At 42.5% G+C, this 21848-nt stretch overlaps 1 protein-coding gene across 2 annotated transcripts in view; it reads right to left on the bottom strand.

Annotated features, from left to right (window-relative positions):
• Positions 1 to 21636, bottom strand: part of PRRX2 (paired related homeobox 2) — a 34421-nt gene extending 12785 nt beyond the window's left edge. The window contains exon 1 of one of the 2 annotated variants that reach the window (XM_075185084.1): positions 21030 to 21636. In XM_075185084.1, coding sequence (XP_075041185.1) covers positions 21030 to 21264 — 235 coding nt within the window. In that variant the 5' untranslated portion in view covers positions 21265 to 21636. The remainder of the gene's footprint in view (positions 1 to 21029) is intronic. The other variant, XM_075185083.1, reaches the window with a different exon arrangement.
• Positions 21637 to 21848: the final 212 nt, after the last annotated feature.

Genomic DNA, 21848 nt, shown 5'->3' with positions numbered 1-21848 from the left:
ATAAATTGCAAAGCAGCAGATATCGTAGCAATGCAGTGTTAATACATTTGTATGATACGTAAATTTGCGTCTGCAATTTTCGGGGAATTTACATGAAAATAAGGATTAATAAATAGGATCCAAAGTGACTAAAAAACTGCTTGATCCCTTAGGACCGCTCACTCAGTTCCTTATTACGTACTTTTTGATCACATGCCCACCCATATGCTTATTACTCAGCCTCTAACCAAGTAAGCCCCTCTTGCCAATTAAGAGACCTTGCCAGGTTCTGAAACATGGATGCCTTGCCATCCTGTGCCCTCCTAGGACAGACTTCACAGAACTATGACTCTGGATTCAGAGAGCACACAGTGAAAGCTTCTACACACAGGATTTTACAACCCCAACAATAAAAGTGGTGCACACACATAGCCCGAACCATTACAATCTGTCTCCACAAACCCACCCTCTGGGATCCTGGGACACATTGCAAAACTGCACAGACTCACGAACATCTTGTTATCTCAGTCTCACAGAAGGTTCGTGCAAAGCTGTGTCAGTGGTGTGCACTTAACATGTGAAACATATTATTCACAGTCGGGATGCAGAGAGAGGAAGAACAACATGTCAACCAGAGCTCTATCTCCAAAAAAAACTCACAGGGTTCTGGCTGGGGGTACTATCCCAAAAATGGGGGAGCTCCCAGTGGAAAAAAAACCCCAACAACTTAGTTGAGACAATTAAACCTATAGGTTGTATACCATACATTGGATATATTCTTTCATTTGTAAATATGAGGGGAATTGTGCTATGAAAGACATTTGACTACTTATCATTGTCTGTGTGTCAGGATAAACAACACTCACAAAATAATACTAAAATAATATTTACTTACAACTGCCAATGTTCACCAACATGTTATTTATGTAACATGAAAATGCAAAAAATAAAATGATCAGTAATCAGGAGAACAAAGGGTCTCAGAAACTGAAAAATAGAAAGCTCACAGCACCAAGCGAGACTAAACCATCCAAGGCAGGTAGAAAAACCTTCATTGTACTGTGCAGTCATTATTGAAAAATAGTCACATTTAAAGTAAACACATTTTGAAGTGATTTAGGACAATCTAGTCCTGTTCCTCCCTTTCTCCTTTATCTTTCAATCCTTCGTTCCCCATCTACCCCCCCCCCCCTCCCTTTATTCTTAAAATAATTCAATTTTTTGTTTCACTGCTTGTGATGATATCTTTAATTTTGTAATATATTGGTCAGTACCTGCTATACTGGACTCATTGTCCCGCTGTTATAATATGTGTTTGTTCTTGCCTGACCATACAAAATAATTAGAAAAAAAAATAAATTAGGACAGTCCCTGGAAATTAGGGACAGTTAGCAACTGAGTTTAGTAGAATCAGTAAATGGCCTGTCACTCAGTGATTCCGCGTCCGCACTTTGCTTATCCAAACACTTAATGTGGTGACTTGCATTAGACAGCTGTTACCATTATTACCTCATATACAGACATGTAACATCTGTACTGACGTTTTAACTAACATTATAGGGTATCAACAGCCAAGAAAATATAAACTACAAACTGGCTGATAAATTTTAAAACACACCTGTCATCATACGTGTTTAAATAAAAATTAATTCATGACGGGGCCGTTTTCAAGTGACCCCCCCATCAGTTCATGGTTAAAAACAATAAGATAATGTAAACAGGGCTATACCAATCAGGAAGGTAAATGACACCAAGAAAAAGTGAGTTGTAGTATGAGCGGTCGTGTAAAACAATGGCTTTGGCTATGCTAAGTAGCAATTTGGTGTAATTTAGTGGGAGGTGAATATGAATATAAAAATGCATCACATATCCCAGTAGACAGAACAAGAGGAGTGCAGATATATATACAAAAATCAAGCAGGCTCGCTCAGCAGAATGTGGGTTTCTTTTTACAGCAAGGCCAATGTTTCACCTTGGCCTGATTTCATCAGTATTAATAAGCATTGATGGTATTAATATCAACGGTGTCCTTAGCAACCTTTATTTTCCATAATGGGGTCACTGTGCTGGAGTAACAGGAAAGCAGGGTTTTAGGTAGCCTAAATGATGATCACTGAAGTGACAACATGTCGAGGCGAAGCTAAGTCAAATTCCCAGAAAATGTACAATACATAGGTCTATAGATTTCACTTACCATTTTAATCTAAACAAAAGCCGATGGCTCCGGTATGTAAATGAGGGCAAGGAGGGCGGACCCTCCACAATCACCCTGTCACAGATATCAGCCAGCAAATTCCGTAGCGCTTTACAATTGGGGATGCAGGGAAGGGTCCCCCACCCAGCTGCTTTATGGGGGCGAGCAGTGACGGCTTAATCCTGCCAATGGCAATCATCAGCGTTAAAGCCACAGGAACTCTCCCTTTCGAAAAATAAATTAACTACAACAAACAACAAGAACTTTACACAAAGTATAATAATCTAATGCTCTTGCAAAAAAAACAGTGAGAATATCACCCCAGGTTCACTGTATTACGCACCAAGCCCTTCATCCAAAGCTCATTTAATCTCGTCAACCCATACTTGCACCACTGGGAAATTTTGGACAATCTTATAGTGTGTTACGGCCCCAAATGCTGTTAGGTATTCAAACAGAGGACTGCTCTGCTTTCCCCGGGCGCCATGGCTAATCTCACAACCTTGATGTTTTGGAGAAGAAACATAGAATTTGACGGCATTTTTAACCCCAAACTCTATTTGCTCCTTAGGCCTTTTATAAAGATATCCTTATGTCTATTCCAAGCATGTTTAAATTGCTCTACTGTATTAGCCTCTACCACCTCTGATGGGAGGCTATTCCACTTATCCACTACCCTTTCTGTGAAGTAGTTTTTCGTCAAATTTCCTCTGAACCTACTTCCCTCCAGTGTCGGTGCATGTCCTCGTGTTCTAATAGAAGTGGGAGGGCGAATCATCACAGAAACTGCAGATTCTCAGTGGTGCTCCCACTCCCCCCCCTTTCTGCCGCAATTTTAAAGTGAGGAACAAAATCGTCCACCAGTATAGGTTTTAATGCAGCTTTAACAGAGTGTTAGATGCATGTTCAATGACGTGTTTTTAAGTTTCTGTACAGTGTAATATAGACTAGTGGATCACTGAGCATTAACGCTTCTGAACATTTCACGCAATGTTGAAATTATTGCAAAGCAAACACTTGTCAGTAAGTTTACGTGCACACTGTCATGGCTACAAGTCACATGACGTAGTAAGCAGGAGCAGAGCCAGATTTAGACCTCATGGGGCCCTAGGCAAGAGACTGGTTTGGGGCCCCCTCCCTGAAAAAATCCATAGCACTATAGTTTTTAGCATAACATATACCCCTATTCAGGGGCTGGCTGGCAGACTTTAGCCCAAGGGGGCAAGCACATAGCACTGGCCCATAAGTAGTGGCCCATTTTTAAAGGTTGGTCTCACCGCCGGCCCTGGGAGGGCCCTCTGGGGACCGCTGGGCCCTAGGCAATTGCCTAGGTTGCATAGTGGTAAATCCGGCCCTGAGCAGGAGCTCTGAGCTGTCTAATGCCAAATGCCTCTTCTCCCCTCTGTCGCCACATGAAATGCTGAGAGCCGTGTGCCTGTGTAACCGGCAGCCATGTTTGTTAACCTCCAGAGAGAATTTGAAAAGGAGATAACGATTTGTAGAAGGACAGCTGAGAAAAATGACTATCGGATGTATGCTTAGAAAGTACTTAATTTGCTATTTAAAGGAAAAATAAATAAACCTACACTGGATTGTTGCTTTAATAGAGAAAGGAATACTAAAGTGTAGTTTTGGCACACAGTTATTCAAATGTAAATGTGAGTAGGAACGTCAGCTCAAAATAAAATGCAAATGACTTTAAATCCATTTGTTTCTTATTCCTTTAGTATGCTGTAACAATGATTAATGTACAAGAGATTGTAGATGACCCTTATTTTTCCTGTCAGCTGCTCTCTGTGGCCAGACTATTGGGCCTCAAACCGAACAAAATTTTTTGCGTGTTTTTGTTTTGCCGTTCCTAACAAAATTCTGATATTCCATGTTTCTATTGCAAAGTTTGCAGCGTATTGTGTGGCCTTTCTCTCTCAGCCAGTCAGAAAGCTTTTTATTGGAACTAGCAGGGTTAATACTGGGGGCGCTGTAGGGATTTCCATACCTGTAGAACGCTGTGAGGAAATTCTGAGCGAGAGATTTGGGTGTATAAAAACGGTAATGCCTTGAAAGTGTAGCTATTCAACGAGGCTATGTTAACACTTCAACTCTATAAATAATAGCTAATCCTTTGGAATTATCGCTTCAGTGCAACACCACAGTGAGACCGCCTAACTGTGACACCGAGTCCCTTGTACAGAGGCTGAGGGCAATGCAACACGGCAGAAAGGGTTACACATACTATTCACAGCTCTTTAATGCACATTTTTTGTCATCTGTGGAAGGGTCCTGGGAGGGGAAAAAAAAAAACTATAAATCTTCCCCAAATATATAAATAAACATTGGCCGGGCTGAGCTGTGGGAGTGTATTTCATTGTTTATTATTCTCTAGAAGGTGATGAGGGTATAATGCATCCTTTTCGGTAGCCCCCCCACCTCTTTCCCCATCACCAGATCCGCCATTTAATTAATTAACAGCTCCACTGGAAAATAAACTGGAAATTCGATAGCGGACGATGACAGGTGAGGAAAAATAAGCTAATTCAAATCCTTCTCTCCATGGATTTTACAAATTAACACCGCGGCGCTCGGATGTGAGAGTTGAGGGGGGGATCGGAGAGAGGGGACCACGTCAACCAGCGACAGCCAGAAACTACGTGGATGACGATTGGTCGACACAGTACAGTACAAGTGATTAGAATACAACAATCGTTATGGGCGCCCTTAACCAAAAGGAGTTAAAATGTTAGAGCTTGTACCCAAACTGTGAAAAATAAAAACATCTCGTGTAAGTAATAACATCTACCATTCTAGTGCAATATGATTGACGTGATTTTAACCGATACAACCAGGAGTGTTTTTTTTCCCCTTAAACAGATATTACACAAGAAACCTTAAATTTGGGGTAACGCAGCTGGTCCCGATCTTTTTTGATATTATTACACACCTGACAACATATCTGACATGAGACGTATTGTTTTGAATACATCAATGGTAAATCATTGTAGATAAAACTTAAAACAGGAGTTCATGATAAAACAAGGGGACAGTTTAACAAAATATTTTCAGCTATACAAATACATTTTAGTTCACGTATATCACCTCTATGGACCCTAAATTTTTGTGGCACATCGAGCCAGAGCCGTAACTTACAATTCTAGCCCTCAATTTTAACCAAATTAACCTAAAATATTCCTAAATTGTGCCCCCCTTCAGCGTTGCGCCCTAGGCGGTTGCCCTTGTTGCACAGCCCTAGTTACGGCCCTGTATCGAGCCTAATATTAAGACACACAAATATGTTCCGACACAATACTTTTGAATCACTGAGGTAAAGAAAGGGTGTTATATACAAGCGTATATACAAAATAACTCCAAAACGTACAATTCGATTAATCACATTTTTTTTTACATTTATTTTTATCAACCGTTACCTCTGATAAACAGAATCTTACAAATTATGTTTCTTGATTTTATATTAGTAAATAACATTTCCAATTTCCTTTTTACCTTGCTCTATCCTTGCAGTTAAAAAGTTCCTGTCACCTACAAAGGGCGGCAGCACAGCCATTTTGTGGGATGAACCACTCTGCAGCCTATCGGTTTGGTAGGATCAGGTGACATCACTGAGGCACCGTCTGACTAACATCTACGAGGCCTGACCTACCTATACTATAATGGCTCTTAGTGAATTGATAGGCCACAGTCTCATGAATATTAGTCCATCCCCCAAAATTGATCCCTCTCAGTTGACAAGGACACTTTAAATTTCTATATTACCTCAGAACTATGGCTACCAGATCAGTCATGTAAATACATATGGATTACACATATTGCATGGCTGCACTGTAATTAATACACATGAATCCTCAATTACCTGCAGTTTTTCTATGGAAGGATATATGTGAATAGGTCACAGTGCAGCCATGTAATACATGTGTGTCTAAATTTATATGGCTGAACTGGTAACCCTATTCATCATCATCACCATTTATTTATATAGCACCAGCAAATTCCGTATCGCTTTACCCTAGTCAGAAAACGTTGCCATTTTTACCGCATATGGAATATATTTATACTAGAGACTTTTCAATATGTGTGAACTCCTGTGAACTATCTTTATATTTGGCGTTTACCAATATTTGGGGTTTTGTGATGTCGCTTGTATCACATGACTCATTGTGAAAGTGTTCCATAATGGAATGAACAACCGTGAAGGCATTCCGATATGACGATAGCAGTACACAAGCATCTTGTTTTACGTCAAGCCGAAACCCGAATAATTAGGAGTGATTTACCCTTTACTGTAAAATGCAACAATATGATACCGTTTTATAGACATGGAATTTCTCAGCAACTTCTAATGTCCACATATCTTATAGCTGAGAGTACATTATTCCATGTCAATAAACCTCTCTTGTAGTGAAGCCAGTGAAAATAAAGCATTTTTATATGAAGTATCGTAAGTGCATTAGCAGATGAATAACATTACTGTGATTATTAATCATAACCTCCTATTTCACTTATAAACATCAATCCTAGTAGTTAAGATTTCAAGATAAAAGTAAGTGGGTACTAAATACTACTGCCCTACTATGTGGATATTACTCAGGGAATTTTTCTCAGAAATGAGCCTCTCATAAAAAGCATATTTAATTACTGCACTATAGATATACTCTGCGTATATTATAACGCCTAATGTAATAAGCTGACAGAAACGAAACACTGCAGGAACCATATCTGGGTGCTGCAGCAGCAGGTCTACCTGATATGGAAGGTGTAATAAACAGACAGAGCCAGACTGCTCCATAATCAGTCAAATGCTGTAAGACTTCCTGGGACAGGAGGTGTAATAAACTGACAGAACGAGCCTCCACCAAACCCAGCTGCTTGCTCAGGGCCTCCCTGGGACAGCAGATGTAATAAAGTGACAGAACTAGCATCCACAAAACTCTGCTAGGTGAGGGTCTAACTGGCATGGAGGGTGTAATAAACTGAGAGAACCAGCCTCCTCCAATCTCAGCTAGGTGCTGAGGGCCTCGCTTGGATGGAAGATGAGGTAAAGTGACAGAACCAGCCTCCTCCAACCTCCGCTAGTTGCTGAGGGCCTCGCTTGGATGGAAGATGAGGTAAAGTGACAGAACCAGTCTCCTCCAACCTCCGGTAGGTGCTGAGGGCCTCGCTTGGATGGAACATGAGGTAGAGTGACAGAACCAGCCTCCTCCAACCTCTGCTAGGTGCTGAGGGCCTTGCTTGGATGGAAGATGAGGTAAAGTGACAGAACCAGCCTCCTCCATCCTCCGCTAGGTGCTGAGGGCCTCGCTGGGATGGAACATGAGGTAAAGTGACAGAACCAGCCTCTTCCAACCTCCGCTAGGTGCTGAGGGCCTCGCTGGGATGGAACATGAGGTAAAGTGACAGAACCAGCCTCCTCCAACCTCCGCTAGGTGCTGAGGGCCTCACTGGGATAACACATGAGGTAAAGTGACAGAACCAGCCTCCTCCAACCTCCGCTAGGTGCTGAGGGCCTCGCTGGGATGGAACATGAGGTAAAGTGACAGAACCAGCCTCCTCCAACCTCCGCTAGTTGCTGAGGGCCTCGCTTGGATGGAAGATGAGGTAAAGTGACAGAACCAGCCTCCTCCATCCTCCGCTAGTTGCTGAGGGCCTCGCTGGGATGGAAGATGAGGTAAAGTGACAGAACCAGCCTCCTCCATCCTCCGCTAGTTGCTGAGGGCCTCGCTTGGGTGGAAGATGAGGTAAAGTGACAGAACCAGCCTCCTCCAACCTCCACTAGTTGCTGAGGGCCTTGCTGGGATGGAAGATGAGGTAAAGTGACAGAACCAGCCTCCTCCAACCTCCGCTAGGTGCTGAGGGCCTCGCTTGGGTGGAAGATGAGGTAAAGTGACAGAACCAGCCTCCTCCATCCTCCGCTAGTTGCTGAGGGCCTTGCTGGGATGGAAGATGAGGTAAAGTGACAGAACCAGCCTCCTCCATCCTCCGCTAGTTGCTGAGGGCCTCGCTTGGGTGGAAGATGAGGTAAAGTGACAGAACCAGCCTCCTCCATCCTCCGCTAGGTGCTGAGGGCCTTGCTGAGATGGAAGATGAGGTAAAGTGACAGAACCAGCCTCCTCCAACCTCCGCTAGTTGCTGAGGGCCTCGCTTGGGTGGAAGATGAGGTAAAGTGACAGAACCAGCCTCCTCCATCCTCCGCTAGTTGCTGAGGGCCTTGCTGGGATGGAAGATGAGGTAAAGTGACAGAACCAGCCTCCTCCAACCTCTGCTAGTTGCTGAGGGCCTCGCTGGGATGGAACATGTGGTAAAGTGACAGAACCAGCCTCCTCCAACCTCCGCTAGGTGCTGAGGGCCTCACTGGGATAACACATGAGGTAAAGTGACAGAACCAGCCTCCTCCAACCTCCGCTAGGTGCTGAGGGCCTCGCTGGGATGGAACATGAGGTAAAGTGACAGAACCAGCCTCCTCCAACCTCCGCTAGTTGCTGAGGGCCTCGCTTGGATGGAAGATGAGGTAAAGTGACAGAACCAGCCTCCTCCATCCTCCGCTAGTTGCTGAGGGCCTCGCTGGGATGGAAGATGAGGTAAAGTGACAGAACCAGCCTCCTCCATCCTCCGCTAGGTGCTGAGGGCCTCGCTTGGGTGGAAGATGAGGTAAAGTGACAGAACCAGCCTCCTCCAACCTCCGCTAGTTGCTGAGGGCCTCGCTTGGATGGAAGATGAGGTAAAGTGACAGAACCAGCCTCCTCCATCCTCCGCTAGGTGCTGAGGGCCTCGCTGGGATGGAACATGAGGTAAAGTGACAGAACCAGCCTCTTCCAACCTCCGCTAGGTGCTGAGGGCCTCGCTGGGATGGAACATGAGGTAAAGTGACAGAACCAGCCTCCTCCAACCTCCGCTAGGTGCTGAGGGCCTCACTGGGATAACACATGAGGTAAAGTGACAGAACCAGCCTCCTCCAACCTCCGCTAGGTGCTGAGGGCCTCGCTGGGATGGAACATGAGGTAAAGTGACAGAACCAGCCTCCTCCAACCTCCGCTAGTTGCTGAGGGCCTCGCTTGGATGGAAGATGAGGTAAAGTGACAGAACCAGCCTCCTCCATCCTCCGCTAGTTGCTGAGGGCCTCGCTGGGATGGAAGATGAGGTAAAGTGACAGAACCAGCCTCCTCCATCCTCCGCTAGTTGCTGAGGGCCTCGCTTGGGTGGAAGATGAGGTAAAGTGACAGAACCAGCCTCCTCCAACCTCCACTAGTTGCTGAGGGCCTTGCTGGGATGGAAGATGAGGTAAAGTGACAGAACCAGCCTCCTCCAACCTCCGCTAGGTGCTGAGGGCCTCGCTTGGGTGGAAGATGAGGTAAAGTGACAGAACCAGCCTCCTCCATCCTCCGCTAGTTGCTGAGGGCCTTGCTGGGATGGAAGATGAGGTAAAGTGACAGAACCAGCCTCCTCCATCCTCCGCTAGTTGCTGAGGGCCTCGCTTGGGTGGAAGATGAGGTAAAGTGACAGAACCAGCCTCCTCCATCCTCCGCTAGGTGCTGAGGGCCTTGCTGAGATGGAAGATGAGGTAAAGTGACAGAACCAGCCTCCTCCAACCTCCGCTAGTTGCTGAGGGCCTCGCTTGGGTGGAAGATGAGGTAAAGTGACAGAACCAGCCTCCTCCATCCTCCGCTAGTTGCTGAGGGCCTTGCTGGGATGGAAGATGAGGTAAAGTGACAGAACCAGCCTCCTCCAACCTCTGCTAGTTGCTGAGGGCCTCGCTGGGATGGAACATGTGGTAAAGTGACAGAACCAGCCTCCTCCAACCTCCGCTAGGTGCTGAGGGCCTCACTGGGATAACACATGAGGTAAAGTGACAGAACCAGCCTCCTCCAACCTCCGCTAGGTGCTGAGGGCCTCGCTGGGATGGAACATGAGGTAAAGTGACAGAACCAGCCTCCTCCAACCTCCGCTAGTTGCTGAGGGCCTCGCTTGGATGGAAGATGAGGTAAAGTGACAGAACCAGCCTCCTCCATCCTCCGCTAGTTGCTGAGGGCCTCGCTGGGATGGAAGATGAGGTAAAGTGACAGAACCAGCCTCCTCCATCCTCCGCTAGGTGCTGAGGGCCTCGCTTGGGTGGAAGATGAGGTAAAGTGACAGAACCAGCCTCCTCCAACCTCCGCTAGTTGCTGAGGGCCTCGCTTGGATGGAAGATGAGGTAAAGTGACAGAACCAGCCTCCTCCATCCTCCGCTAGGTGCTGAGGGCCTCGCTGGGATGGGAGGTGTAATTTACTGACAGAACAATGCTGCTCCAATCTGAGCTGGGTGCTGAGGGCCTTCCTGGGATGGAAGGGGTTAGGCTCGGGTTTGCAGACTAGTGAATCAGAAAGGAAGGGGATGTGGGTTAGTGATCATGTTGCACAAAAATGTTCTCATGGATTTTTCACCTCTTTAGCTGTTAGGGGAATGGAGCCGCTGACAGGAATGACTGCCCTCCCCGCTAAAACCTTTTCTGCCACCACAGCTGCTCTTAGGGAAACACAGCTTTTATTATACCTGGACCGCAACTGATGCCTGTAATACACTTGATGATAATTGGTTTTGCTGGAACTAGTCTCCAATTAGCAAAAGCAACATTTACAGTTCTTTTTTCTTATAATAAGAAAGTGGCCAACTATGAATCGCGGCGGAGGTGGCAGCCGCCAGGCCCTACAACACAGAGGTTCTGTCCTAGGCTGCTAATAAGTGCACAGCCGTGACAGGGAAATGCTATTTTTAAACAGAAATGACACCAAGAAAACAAAACGGGTTCTGCGGAAATGTACAGTATACACTTGTGTTTATATATTGTTGTATATATATGTGTCATCTTACTTATATCTTACAGGCATTCCTCAGGTGAGTAGCGATGATCAAAATGTCATCTGCACACCAAGGGCAGCCCTAGACAGCAACAAGGTCCAAAATGGGTGGTAACCAATAGAGACCCAACGAGAGCTTTCATTGGTCTAGGGCAAGTTAGAAAACAAACGTCTCATTGAAGGTTACATATGTGTGTAGGGTTACTATAACACACATGTAAACTGGGCACATTTGACAAAAAAACTGCAGATATGAAGCATTGATGTAAATTAATTGCAGGGCACAGATAATTAAAATAACCTTTATGTTTAGAAGTAAAGAAGACATTGGTGTGTCTTATAATGCAAAAAAGGACTAATAATTAGTGGTAATACCATTATATGTAATGTGCAGTATGAATGTACCAGGCTGGTACTATTAAAGTGTGTGCTTTTAATACGTTAGTCAAACAATTGCTGGCAAGCACTTATAAGACTACAATTCCCACCATTGCCAACCGACCAATCTTGGCAGAAGATTCCATATATTAAACTAAGGAACGGAACTTTCAGCAGTGAAATAGGATCCTAGGAAATAGGAGGGCAAGTAGGACACAAGGAGGTGGATGGGGGAATCAAGTGGGGTATCCCTGTTATCAAGCCTCCGCACTTCAGTAAACTAGTATCAATTCACGACATGACACTCCTGCCACTATGTGTTGGCCGAGATGGGCGGGGCTCTATGGCACATTTTGCTGTAGGCGGGAGAACTGCTTGCTGTTTCAGGAGACTGGAAGGTCTCCACCTAATTCACGAGACTCCCGGAAAATCTGAATTTATGAGTTAATTACAAATATGAGGTTTTCCTGCTTCTAGGTGTGATTTGTGATTAGTAAGTTAGGCAGACCATTATAGAACACATTTTAACAAGTTGGATGTATAACCTTCATCTCCTATAGAGGTGTGTTTGACAGTCGGGTACGTATTCCCAATGGCAGCAATGCCGACAACAATGATACAGACATAAAAATCACGATTAGCATCTGTGGAACAGTGAGCAATTATCTACATTCCATAATTTAGATGTACAATATCTCCGACACCTCGTATAGCCGTCACCAGTAAATTATGAATATACAAAAGCTGGCGACTGCTAAGCTCGTCCTTTACACTGCTCAGAGTGCGATTGGCACTTTTAAGGCGGCAATGGGTGGACCCGCCGCCTCTATAATGTGTTCTAGCGTCGGGTCCACCTATTGCCGCCTTAAAAGCGCCAATCGCACTCTGAGCAGTGTAAATGACGAGCTCAGCAGTCCATGGCTTTTGCGCATTCGCAATTTAGAGGTGACGGCAATAAGAGGTGTCAGAGATACTGTGCATCTAAATTATGATATGTAGATATTTACTCACTGTTGCACTACTTGTGATTTTTATGCTGGTGTCATTGTTGTCTGCATTACTGTCATCGGGAAAGTGACTACCACCGGTTTGACACCCATATCCTCATTCTACTCTCTGTGCTGTTAATAACATCAAGATGATGAGTTCAGCTGTTACCCTACCCTTTTCCTCACAATAGACGGCTGAGCTGAATAACTTTAATGATGCTTTTAAAACTTTACTTTGCTTCGATTGGTGAGTTTGACTCTAGTCAAACATAGTTGTAAACTGAGGTAAGTTAAGTAAGATAGGGAGGAAGATTATGTTTCTTGAGTACATACAGACAGATCACAAAGTTTTCACTTTGGCAGAACACACCTAGAAAACAAAAACAAAAAATCAACATAATGTATTTCTACATAATGTATTTCACTGTAACATACAGGGCTCCTTTGGATGGGCAGTTAATGAGCGTTTAGTACGATTTTGCCATGTGCTCACCATGGCTGCACTAGAGCGGCTAGATGATACTCAAGCAGCCCAGCGATAATGGTGGACATCGCCAACCAGTCTTGTTGAATATACGCACTCGCGTCCCGACTTTCCAGTTCTCAAGGCTCTGATTTGGGCTTCCATTACTTCTTAAAAAAAAATATTTTGTGGCATTCATATTTAAAACAAAAACTTTTTTTTTTTTTTTTCTATTAATATCCTCTGCTATAGCCATCCTGAGGTGGCAATAGCGACCTGGGGGTAAATGTATCAAGCTGAGAGATTTCCGGCAGGTTTGAAAAACCAATCAGATTCTAGCTATCATTTATTAAGTACATTCTACAAAATGACAGCTAGAATCTGATTGGTTGCTATAGGCAACATCTCCACTTTTCAAACCCACCGGAAAACTCTCAGCTTGATACATTTACCCCATGATCATTATTAAATAGGAATCTCCTGCTTTGCAGAGAATTCCGGGAAATCTGTATGCCGGAAGTAGCCTTTGAAATACAAGGAGCTTTTCTCCTATTAATAAATAGATCGGCAATTTGAGCAAATCACTGTGAATATTACACAGGAATGGGGATTATTTACCCTGGTGGGAGCCCTAAGTGTTAAAATGACATTGGTTAGACTTTTAAGATAAAAGGGCAACTGCTTGATTAGCCTTACCATAATGTAAAGCCAGTCACACATGGTGAAATATCATGAATTAGTCATTTGACCCAAGTGCCAACTGGATTTTGCCCGATTTGACCAATCACAAGGGGGGCCAGATGCCGCAGCGATCCTGCTGCTTAACTCTCGGCCACAGCGTCAAGCCTAACTGTTGTTCACTATATCTCTCCAACCAATGAGAATCCTTGTTACGGTCAGCTTTATAAAACATTGCATTTGTTAAAGTCTGGGAGGTTTCAGTAGAGAGTTTCACTGAGCTTTGTTATAGCACTTATTATAATGTGCATCAAACCAATCGTAGAATTGTCTACGTGAAATAAGTTGCTTAGTAAGTATGAATTATGACATCATCATGTACTTGGGGCGACACATTAAAACAAAAAAGGACAATGCTTCAAATTCATAAAATGCTTCCACTGTTTTGCAAGTTGAAACAAACTGTTTAGATCTACAAGAGGGTTCTGCTATCTAAGCTGGTGTTTTGCATCTACTGATTCTGTCATAGTTTCACCAAGAGACACATTCAGAAAGAATGATGTCATGACAGCGGGAGGGAGGGGGGGGGTGCAAACATATAACCGTTCGAGTTACAAAAATACAAGATAATTGCCTTAGACAACTCATTTATGTTTTATAAAACTAGGAAAGAGCTATTCATCTATTGCCTAGCGTCGAGCAGTCACCCAAACTTGTTAATGCCGAGCACCGTTTAGTAAACTGGGGCTTGTGGTTTTTAGGCGTCTATACAGTTTTGTGGTTTAAGCAATTTTTTATTCCCAGTAATGGAAATTATGTTGTTAAGTTATGCTCAAAAACGTCTTTTTTTTTTTTTTTTCTTCTTTTCTTCTAACCGTGCGGTTATCCTTTAATACCAGATACTATCCTAGCTGGACCTCCTCAAAAGCTTTCCTGGGTCTCGTTCAGTGATTGTCATCACACCCGCTGACCTCATATCACCGCTCTCTCATCCTCTCACCGACACTTAAATGTGGTTACAATTAGTGTCCTGGTGCCTTCTCTAATCCTGATATTTTTTTTTCCCCCCTGGTTTGCAGCCCTTCAGTTTATCATACACTCCGTCCCTTTAAACTCCCATCTCTCACTTCAATGATCTTTGCCAGCTACCCCATGTCTCCTAAGCTATTTACCAAGCATTATTCACTTCTTAAATATTTGTTTCAACCACCCCCCCCCTCTTCTTTCCTTTAATGCTCACTTTAGAGCCCCCCCATTTGAACGCCCTGGTGCCACTTCTCTGGTTACGCTTCCCCACTCTTCATTCCTGCCTGCAGGCAGCCTGCGTACAAGCCCCTCCTGTGTTGCTCCGTGCCCATGTGGCTGCACTTTTCCTTGCGTGTGTGCGGCACCTCCCAACATCTGGTTTAATGTCAGATGCTGGCGCCTTAGTCAGCCACAGGCTCCATCGCAGACAAAGGCTGTAAGAGCCTCTCTCTCTCTCTCTCCCCTGCCTAGACTGAAAGAGAAATTGATGCAACATCCCAAAAAAAAAAAAAAAATCCCCTTCCGCCCCCGTTTTCAGAAAATTCCCCAAAACGGCAGAAGGCGCGCTGATCCGGTGCAGTGTGACGCAGGGGTGCTGCCAGTCAGACTTACAGCCACACTGACGCAGCGTTCGCCACTTTACTCTGAGGGGGGGGGGGTGCATAATAGCTGGCTCTCCCCCGCCTTAAATTTATGTATGCATATTTAACGGTGATGACAATGTCCGATGACAAGGTTCGGTCGGTGCAGCCAGCACACACTGCGTGGAGAAAAATCAAGTCTTAGTTTATGGTTCATTAAATTGGCTTAACTAACCCTCTTGTTACCAGATGTCCTGTAATTCTCTACGGCAGCTAATGGGTTAAAACGTCATTCTTTCTTTTTTGCTGGTTTTCACCAGACCCTCAGTATTTGATCTTTTAAGATTACCTCCCCTCTGTCTCTGGCATGTGTGTCAGCTTTAAAAAGGCTCTTGGTGGAGAGGTAAAGTGTAAGTAAGTTACTGCTCCATTCCCACTGAAATGGGAGTACTCTCATTGTTTGGAGGAGCAGTTATCCAATGGTAGTGGATGGATTCATTCAGTGTTTTCTTAGCTTTTTTTTTTCCCCCCTGGTTTTCTTTAATGTTATTTCAGCGTATGGAGAACTGTGGTCAGTAACCAAACAATGTACAATACACTGCAACAACAAATATGCTGGAAAACAAATAAAGTACATAAAAATATTACAAGCAGCAGCCAGATTAAAAGTAAAAGTATCAAGGAAGGAACAAGTTTGCTGTCTAAAAACTTCTGACTGAGGCACCTCCCAGCAATGAGATCATCTTCACTCTTCAAAGATAAAAAAGCAGACACAGCTTCTACAAAAACTAGTCTTCTTTTTTTGTACATTGTTGTATAATGAATCTAAATGTACAGGTATGAGATAATACAGAAATTAAAAGAGCAAAAGAAAAAAAAAGAGTAAATGATTGCTGCATTTTGATGTATACAAAGAGATGATCACCTAGAGGCAAATGTATCAAACGTTCTAAAAAGGAAAAGTAGAAGCGTTGCCCATAGCAACCAATTAGATTCTAGCTATCATTTTATTTAGTACATTACAGAAAATGATAGCTAGATTCTGATTGGTTGCTATGGGCAACACCTCCACTTTTCTGTTTTGGAAGGTTTTGATACATTTGCCTTCCTATAGTTACTATGAGGAGCTCTGCTAAACTATTTATTGACAGGGGAAGGGATGTCTGGGGCAGAGTGTGTGTGTTTGTGGGGGGGAGAGACAGGGGTCATTTTTAAATGCAATTTAGTATATTTTTCCAGGTAAGGTGCTCCAAATTGTGGACAAACCCCTGATCTGGATAACCTTAAGTTCCGAGCATGCTGGGTTATAGATCCCATACCTGTAGTAATAAAACAGGAGGTCTGGTAGCCTTCGCTGTAGAGTTCCTAGACCCCTGGCTAGCTATCGGGGTATTGTGTACCTTCCTTTATCTCTCACCCCTTCTGCAGGAGCCATGTGCCTGTGCTCGACAGGGTGGAGATGCAAAAAACAACATTAACAGCAGCCAGAGAAAATAGTGTCCAAAGCAGAGTAACAAAAAAAATAAAAATAAGTGCAAAAGACAGTTACAAACCGCAGGCCCCGGAGCCGTTTGTGGTCCTGCAGCATTATAAAAACCTATATATGAAAGGGGAGCCCTGATCTTAATTAGCCCTAAGTAATGTGCCATTTCTCCAGCCTCCTGGCTCTTTGATGTGCCTGACTGCAGACCTGCAGGTCACTGGTTACTTGTTACGTGTTGTATAAACAGGGAAATAGTGGAAACCTAATCTCTTTTATGATAACATGGCCTGTGATGTGTTTTATAAACAGGGACATCAATTATATCGACTATTTTCCTGTTTATACACCGCTGTGCAATTAATGAGCTACCTCGGCTGAGGTCTGCCGTCAAACAAAATGTCAGCTCTCTGTCTTGATGCACATTCGAGGAATGAAAAAGTGTCAGGTATTTACTAAGAATAGGCTGCATCCCCTAAACAGTCCAGAAAGGTGTTCTGCTTTATTTAACGGGACATTGGGCAGAAAAATTGCTTATTTTGAATGCAATAAGTGTTTTAGAGGGTACGTTTTGTTTAGTACGTACAACTCAGGGCAACATTTTTTATTTTATTTTTTTAAAGCCGCATTATACAATTTTTTCATGATGATTTGCGCACTTAGGGAACAAATTCATATCTATTTTTGAACCTACCTGGGAAAAGAAACAGGTCCGCTACCACTTATAGAATGTAATCCTATAGAGAAATGGAATGTATTGTGATTTATACACTTTCCTGTTATCAATGTTACCAAAATAAAATATGGATTTGATGTTTCTTTCTGGGTGTGCAGGTAAATTGTATCTCTATAAAAGACTTGCACAACAGACAGGTCTCATTCAAGCAAATCTCCAGGCTCAGACTACCCTGGCTATTAATAACACTATCAGCTAATTAATGACCGTACCTATTATTTTGCAACATATTCAAACAACACTAAGAAAATGTAGCCATAAACGTGAATTTGGAGTTAATTGCTATTCACTAAAAATAGGTAATAATTTATCTTTAAACGTAACTGTAAGTTATACCATTTTGATAATGAAATTTGTCGCTTTAATAAGGTTCAAAAGCATAAAATTTGAAGCGCTGTGTCAAACCGTGCTATTATCTAAATGGAAGGTTGAAATAATGGATAGTTTCCTTTTTCTTATTAAAGTACCATCACTTTTGTCATGATGTCAAAACTTTGATTTGGCTTCTGATTTAAATGGAAAATCAGTAGACTAGTGGCAAAATTCTATGTAGAAAACTGCCACAGTAGTCTTGTTGGCGCAAACAACAAATATTTCATGACAGCTCACTACTTAAACTTTTTCATGTTGCCACTTTCTAACTGTTAATGACTGGTAATTGGAAAAAGGGAAACATACTAATGGAACACATACACGTTCCGCAACACGTGTGCCGATAGACTGTGGTGTTTACAAACCTGCTCATCTAAACACGCGGCAAGGCAGCCGCTTGGGTTAAAGTTTGTTAATTGCCGTAACAATTTTAGGGTATTGCAGATTCTTGGGAACATATCAGGGTAGAGTCATTGATTGGATACAGACAGTTGTGATGTCAATGGAATCTTATAGACAGTAGTGTTTGCTGCAGTCAACTGGTACCAAAAGGTGGTTCTTAAAGATTTATAGTAAATAACAGAAAAAAAAGATATCATACTCACCTCCCGCACGTGTGATGGTCCAGTGCACCCCTTCTAATCCCCCTCTAAAATTATAACTTGTTATTCTATGCTTCACTACATATAAAAGGACATATGTATATATAAGCATAGAAATATACAGACATGGGATCTATTATCCAAAATTGCTTGGGCCTTGGTGTTTTCTGCATAATTAAAAGCACCTCAAATATACTTGATTATATTTAATAATAATCTCTCTCTGTCCGTCACTGCCCCTGGCACTCCTTAGTAATTAGTACAGCGGTGCTTTTCACAGTGCCTGTAGAAAGAGGCTCTTGACGGACATGTCTGTGTATGACATGATCACCGTGCATCAGCAAATATTGACTGTTTGTTTTTAGCACGGATTGTAACGTATCACTCTATTAAAGCACTTTTGCTTATGTACGTTGACCTGTTCTTGTGGTGCCAGAAAAAATGAAACATACATGCATTTCATAGAGCATGCCAAGTGCAATGCTTTCTGCAAAACGAAAAGCTTTGAGGCTTTGTGTGTTTTAAAATCTTATTCCTAAGATTGTGTAAAGGGCAATTTTCCTCCCATTACACATTTCTACAGGCACAAATTTTCATTAATGCTGCAAATGTAGTACAATGTCACTTCACTGCCTGTAGGGTACACGTCTCAGAAAATACGATTATACTATATTATGCTACACTAGGAATCGCTGACTGTCACCCGATCAGCCAAGTGAATGGGCCTTCGTGTCTTCAGTGATTGTTAGCCATTAAACCTAGCCGCTTTAAAATCATTAATGTTATTTTGCTGATTCAAAAGTGCTTTACTATCTCAAGTATCTAAAAAGATAAACATCTTTTTCTTTTATCACCCGAAAATTTATTTGACCTTTCACTTTGTGGAAAACCAAATGCAGTATCTGGCGTGCCTGCTCTTTTTTGTCTTCCTAACAAAGTTCTGTAGTTAATCAGAATCTGCACTTAAAATATTTTTTATCATTTTAACATACTACGGCGTTATATGAAAACAGGAAACATTCCCTTGTACCTGGAGGATCGATTAATATAATTGAAAATTGCCCCCTTGGGTCTGTGAGTGCCGGGCAGGGATGGTAAGATTGCAGAAAATTCGGCTCTTTCAGAAAAAATATATATAATAAAATGTATATACAAAAATTAAAATATTGTGTGTAATATATGTGTATATATATATATATATATATATATATATATATATATACATACATACACATACATACATATACACATATATATATATATATATATATATATATATATATATATATATATATATATATATATATATACACATATATTACACACAATATTTTAATTTTTGTATAGTAATTTTTATGCTTGTTTTTCCCAATCATGTACACATTGTATACCATATTAAGAAACTTAAGACTATCAGGCTTACATTTCAGAATTAGTGTTTCGTTTTATGAGAAATTTCCTTTTTAGATAATCATTATAAACATTATAAAAGTCAAAACACCCTAAACTTGAGTACATTTTTTTTCCTGGATTCCTAGATAGGTAATCTCACGCGTTCTTACACCAGGTTAACCACAGCCTGTGCAAAACAGCTAGTTGTGACCACAGAAATCATATATAACTTTTGTGACAATGTCCTTTTATCGAACAGTATTAATGGACAAGATTTCAGCCACTTTTGGCCACGAAATCAAAATATATTTTGAGATTTTGGTCACGTTGACTTTTCTAATCACAAAACACCCCCCCACAAATGCATTGTGGTAGAAATACGTTACTTCTAATTTACCCTTGTAGACCGGCAGACCTGAGTAATTACTGACTCTAATAGGGAGAAGGCAAATTGGTTCCAGGTTTAATTACCCCTCAGGAACGCTATTTTACTACGTTTACAGTGATTAGCCTTATGAAATGTGACTTCATTTGTAACGAGCAGATCGATAATTGGAACTTTCCACGGCCTATGGTACAAAATACTGACCAGGATGTGGTTACAGATTAAGGCGAGTTAAAGGGACAGCTTAATCTGCCTTTAGATTTAGCGCCGATGTGCCTCAAATTCCCTGTTTTATCAGCACTGGAATATAAGAGCGTTCGCTCCATCAGCTAAGATATGCAAAAATTGTCATACACAACTGATTTTAACATATCCCCCTTACTAATGTCTTATGTGCAATACCATAGCTACTAGAGGTACAAACAAATCAATAAAATACAATTTACCATCTTGGACTATAATCTATAACTCTAGTTTTCCTAGGAGCAGTAGTGTCAACCAAGATTTTCTTACGCAACTATAGTCTACTCATTGTCACTATTTCTGTATAAGCCACTTAAGAGGCAGTGGTGCCTGTTTTATCTGTCCCTCATGTCCATGCCACTTGAATGAATGAGGCAGAGGAAATGTGTGTACATTCCTAAAGCTTTTGTGATTCAAGAGGAGCCTGGTTCCAAAAGCTTGCACTCTAATCCCTGGTCCCAGATCATGCAAAACATCCCTGCTCCATCCTGAACTAGCTTGCGTCCTGCAACAATTGCAATTGCTGCCAACTCTACTTATCTGTGCAGCAATGAGGCAGAAAATATTTCTTAATTTGAACAATTATCCAGACATCAGATTCACACACCCCCTTTAAACAGTGCTGACCCCTCCCCATATCTGTGAAGCATCTCGTGGGTGCAGCCCAGATGTCCCAGCGCCGGCACTTACCTTCCTGCACTGTCACTTCGCTATCGCTGCTACCCCCTGTCATGGGGTCCTTGTCCTCTTCCTCGTTAGGTGGCCGGAGGTCTCGGGAGCCGTGCATCCCTGCAGCCGCAGCTTCCTCCAGGTCCAAGAGGTGACTGACGCTAAAGTTCTTCCTGCTGTGGGGAAGTTCTGGAGCTTCCAAAATCCGCATTGTGTTAGGGGGTCCTGACTTATCCAGGCCAAGATCCCTGTCCATACCCCTTGACCTGCTCCCTTCCCCTTCCTTTTTTTTTCCCCCTCCTCAAATTATAACTTTTTATCACTTATTAAACTATTTTTCCTTGTTTATATAAACTTCTTCCCAAACTTCCTATTTTCTCTAATTATCCTTCCAGTGATTGTTCACACTTGTCCTTTTTGGATCTTGTTCTTCACTCGCACAAGTAATAGCTGTGGATAATCTGCGTCCTCTCCTTAAACTGACTTTACTTCCCCCACTCTGACTTTCTTCTTCTGTCTCCTATCTTGCTTCCCTTCCTCTCTTCTCCCCTCAACTCTCCCTGTCTTCTCTCCCCCTCTAGGGCAGGGACCAACTCTCACTCACATGCACTTTCAGCCAAGTGACCAAAAAAACGCCTTTTGCTGACGTCTAGAAGAAAACAGAACCTTTTTTTTTTCTCTCTTCCCTTTTTTCTTTTCTCTCTCTAGTTCTTGGATAAATCTTTCCACACGCCCCCTCCTTCTCTCAGTGGGTGACCCTTGACCCCCCTTCCCTTTTTCTTTTTTTCCCCTAGTAAAGAAAGAAAAAGGGAAAAATTAGATGGTCAGAATGTTTTCCTT

Source organism: Mixophyes fleayi, chromosome 9 (assembly GCF_038048845.1).
Source record: "Mixophyes fleayi isolate aMixFle1 chromosome 9, aMixFle1.hap1, whole genome shotgun sequence".
Classification (NCBI taxonomy): domain Eukaryota; kingdom Metazoa; phylum Chordata; class Amphibia; order Anura; family Limnodynastidae; genus Mixophyes; species Mixophyes fleayi.
The sequence above is the reverse complement of the archived record's forward strand: the minus strand, read 5'-3'. Positions and strand labels throughout refer to the sequence as shown.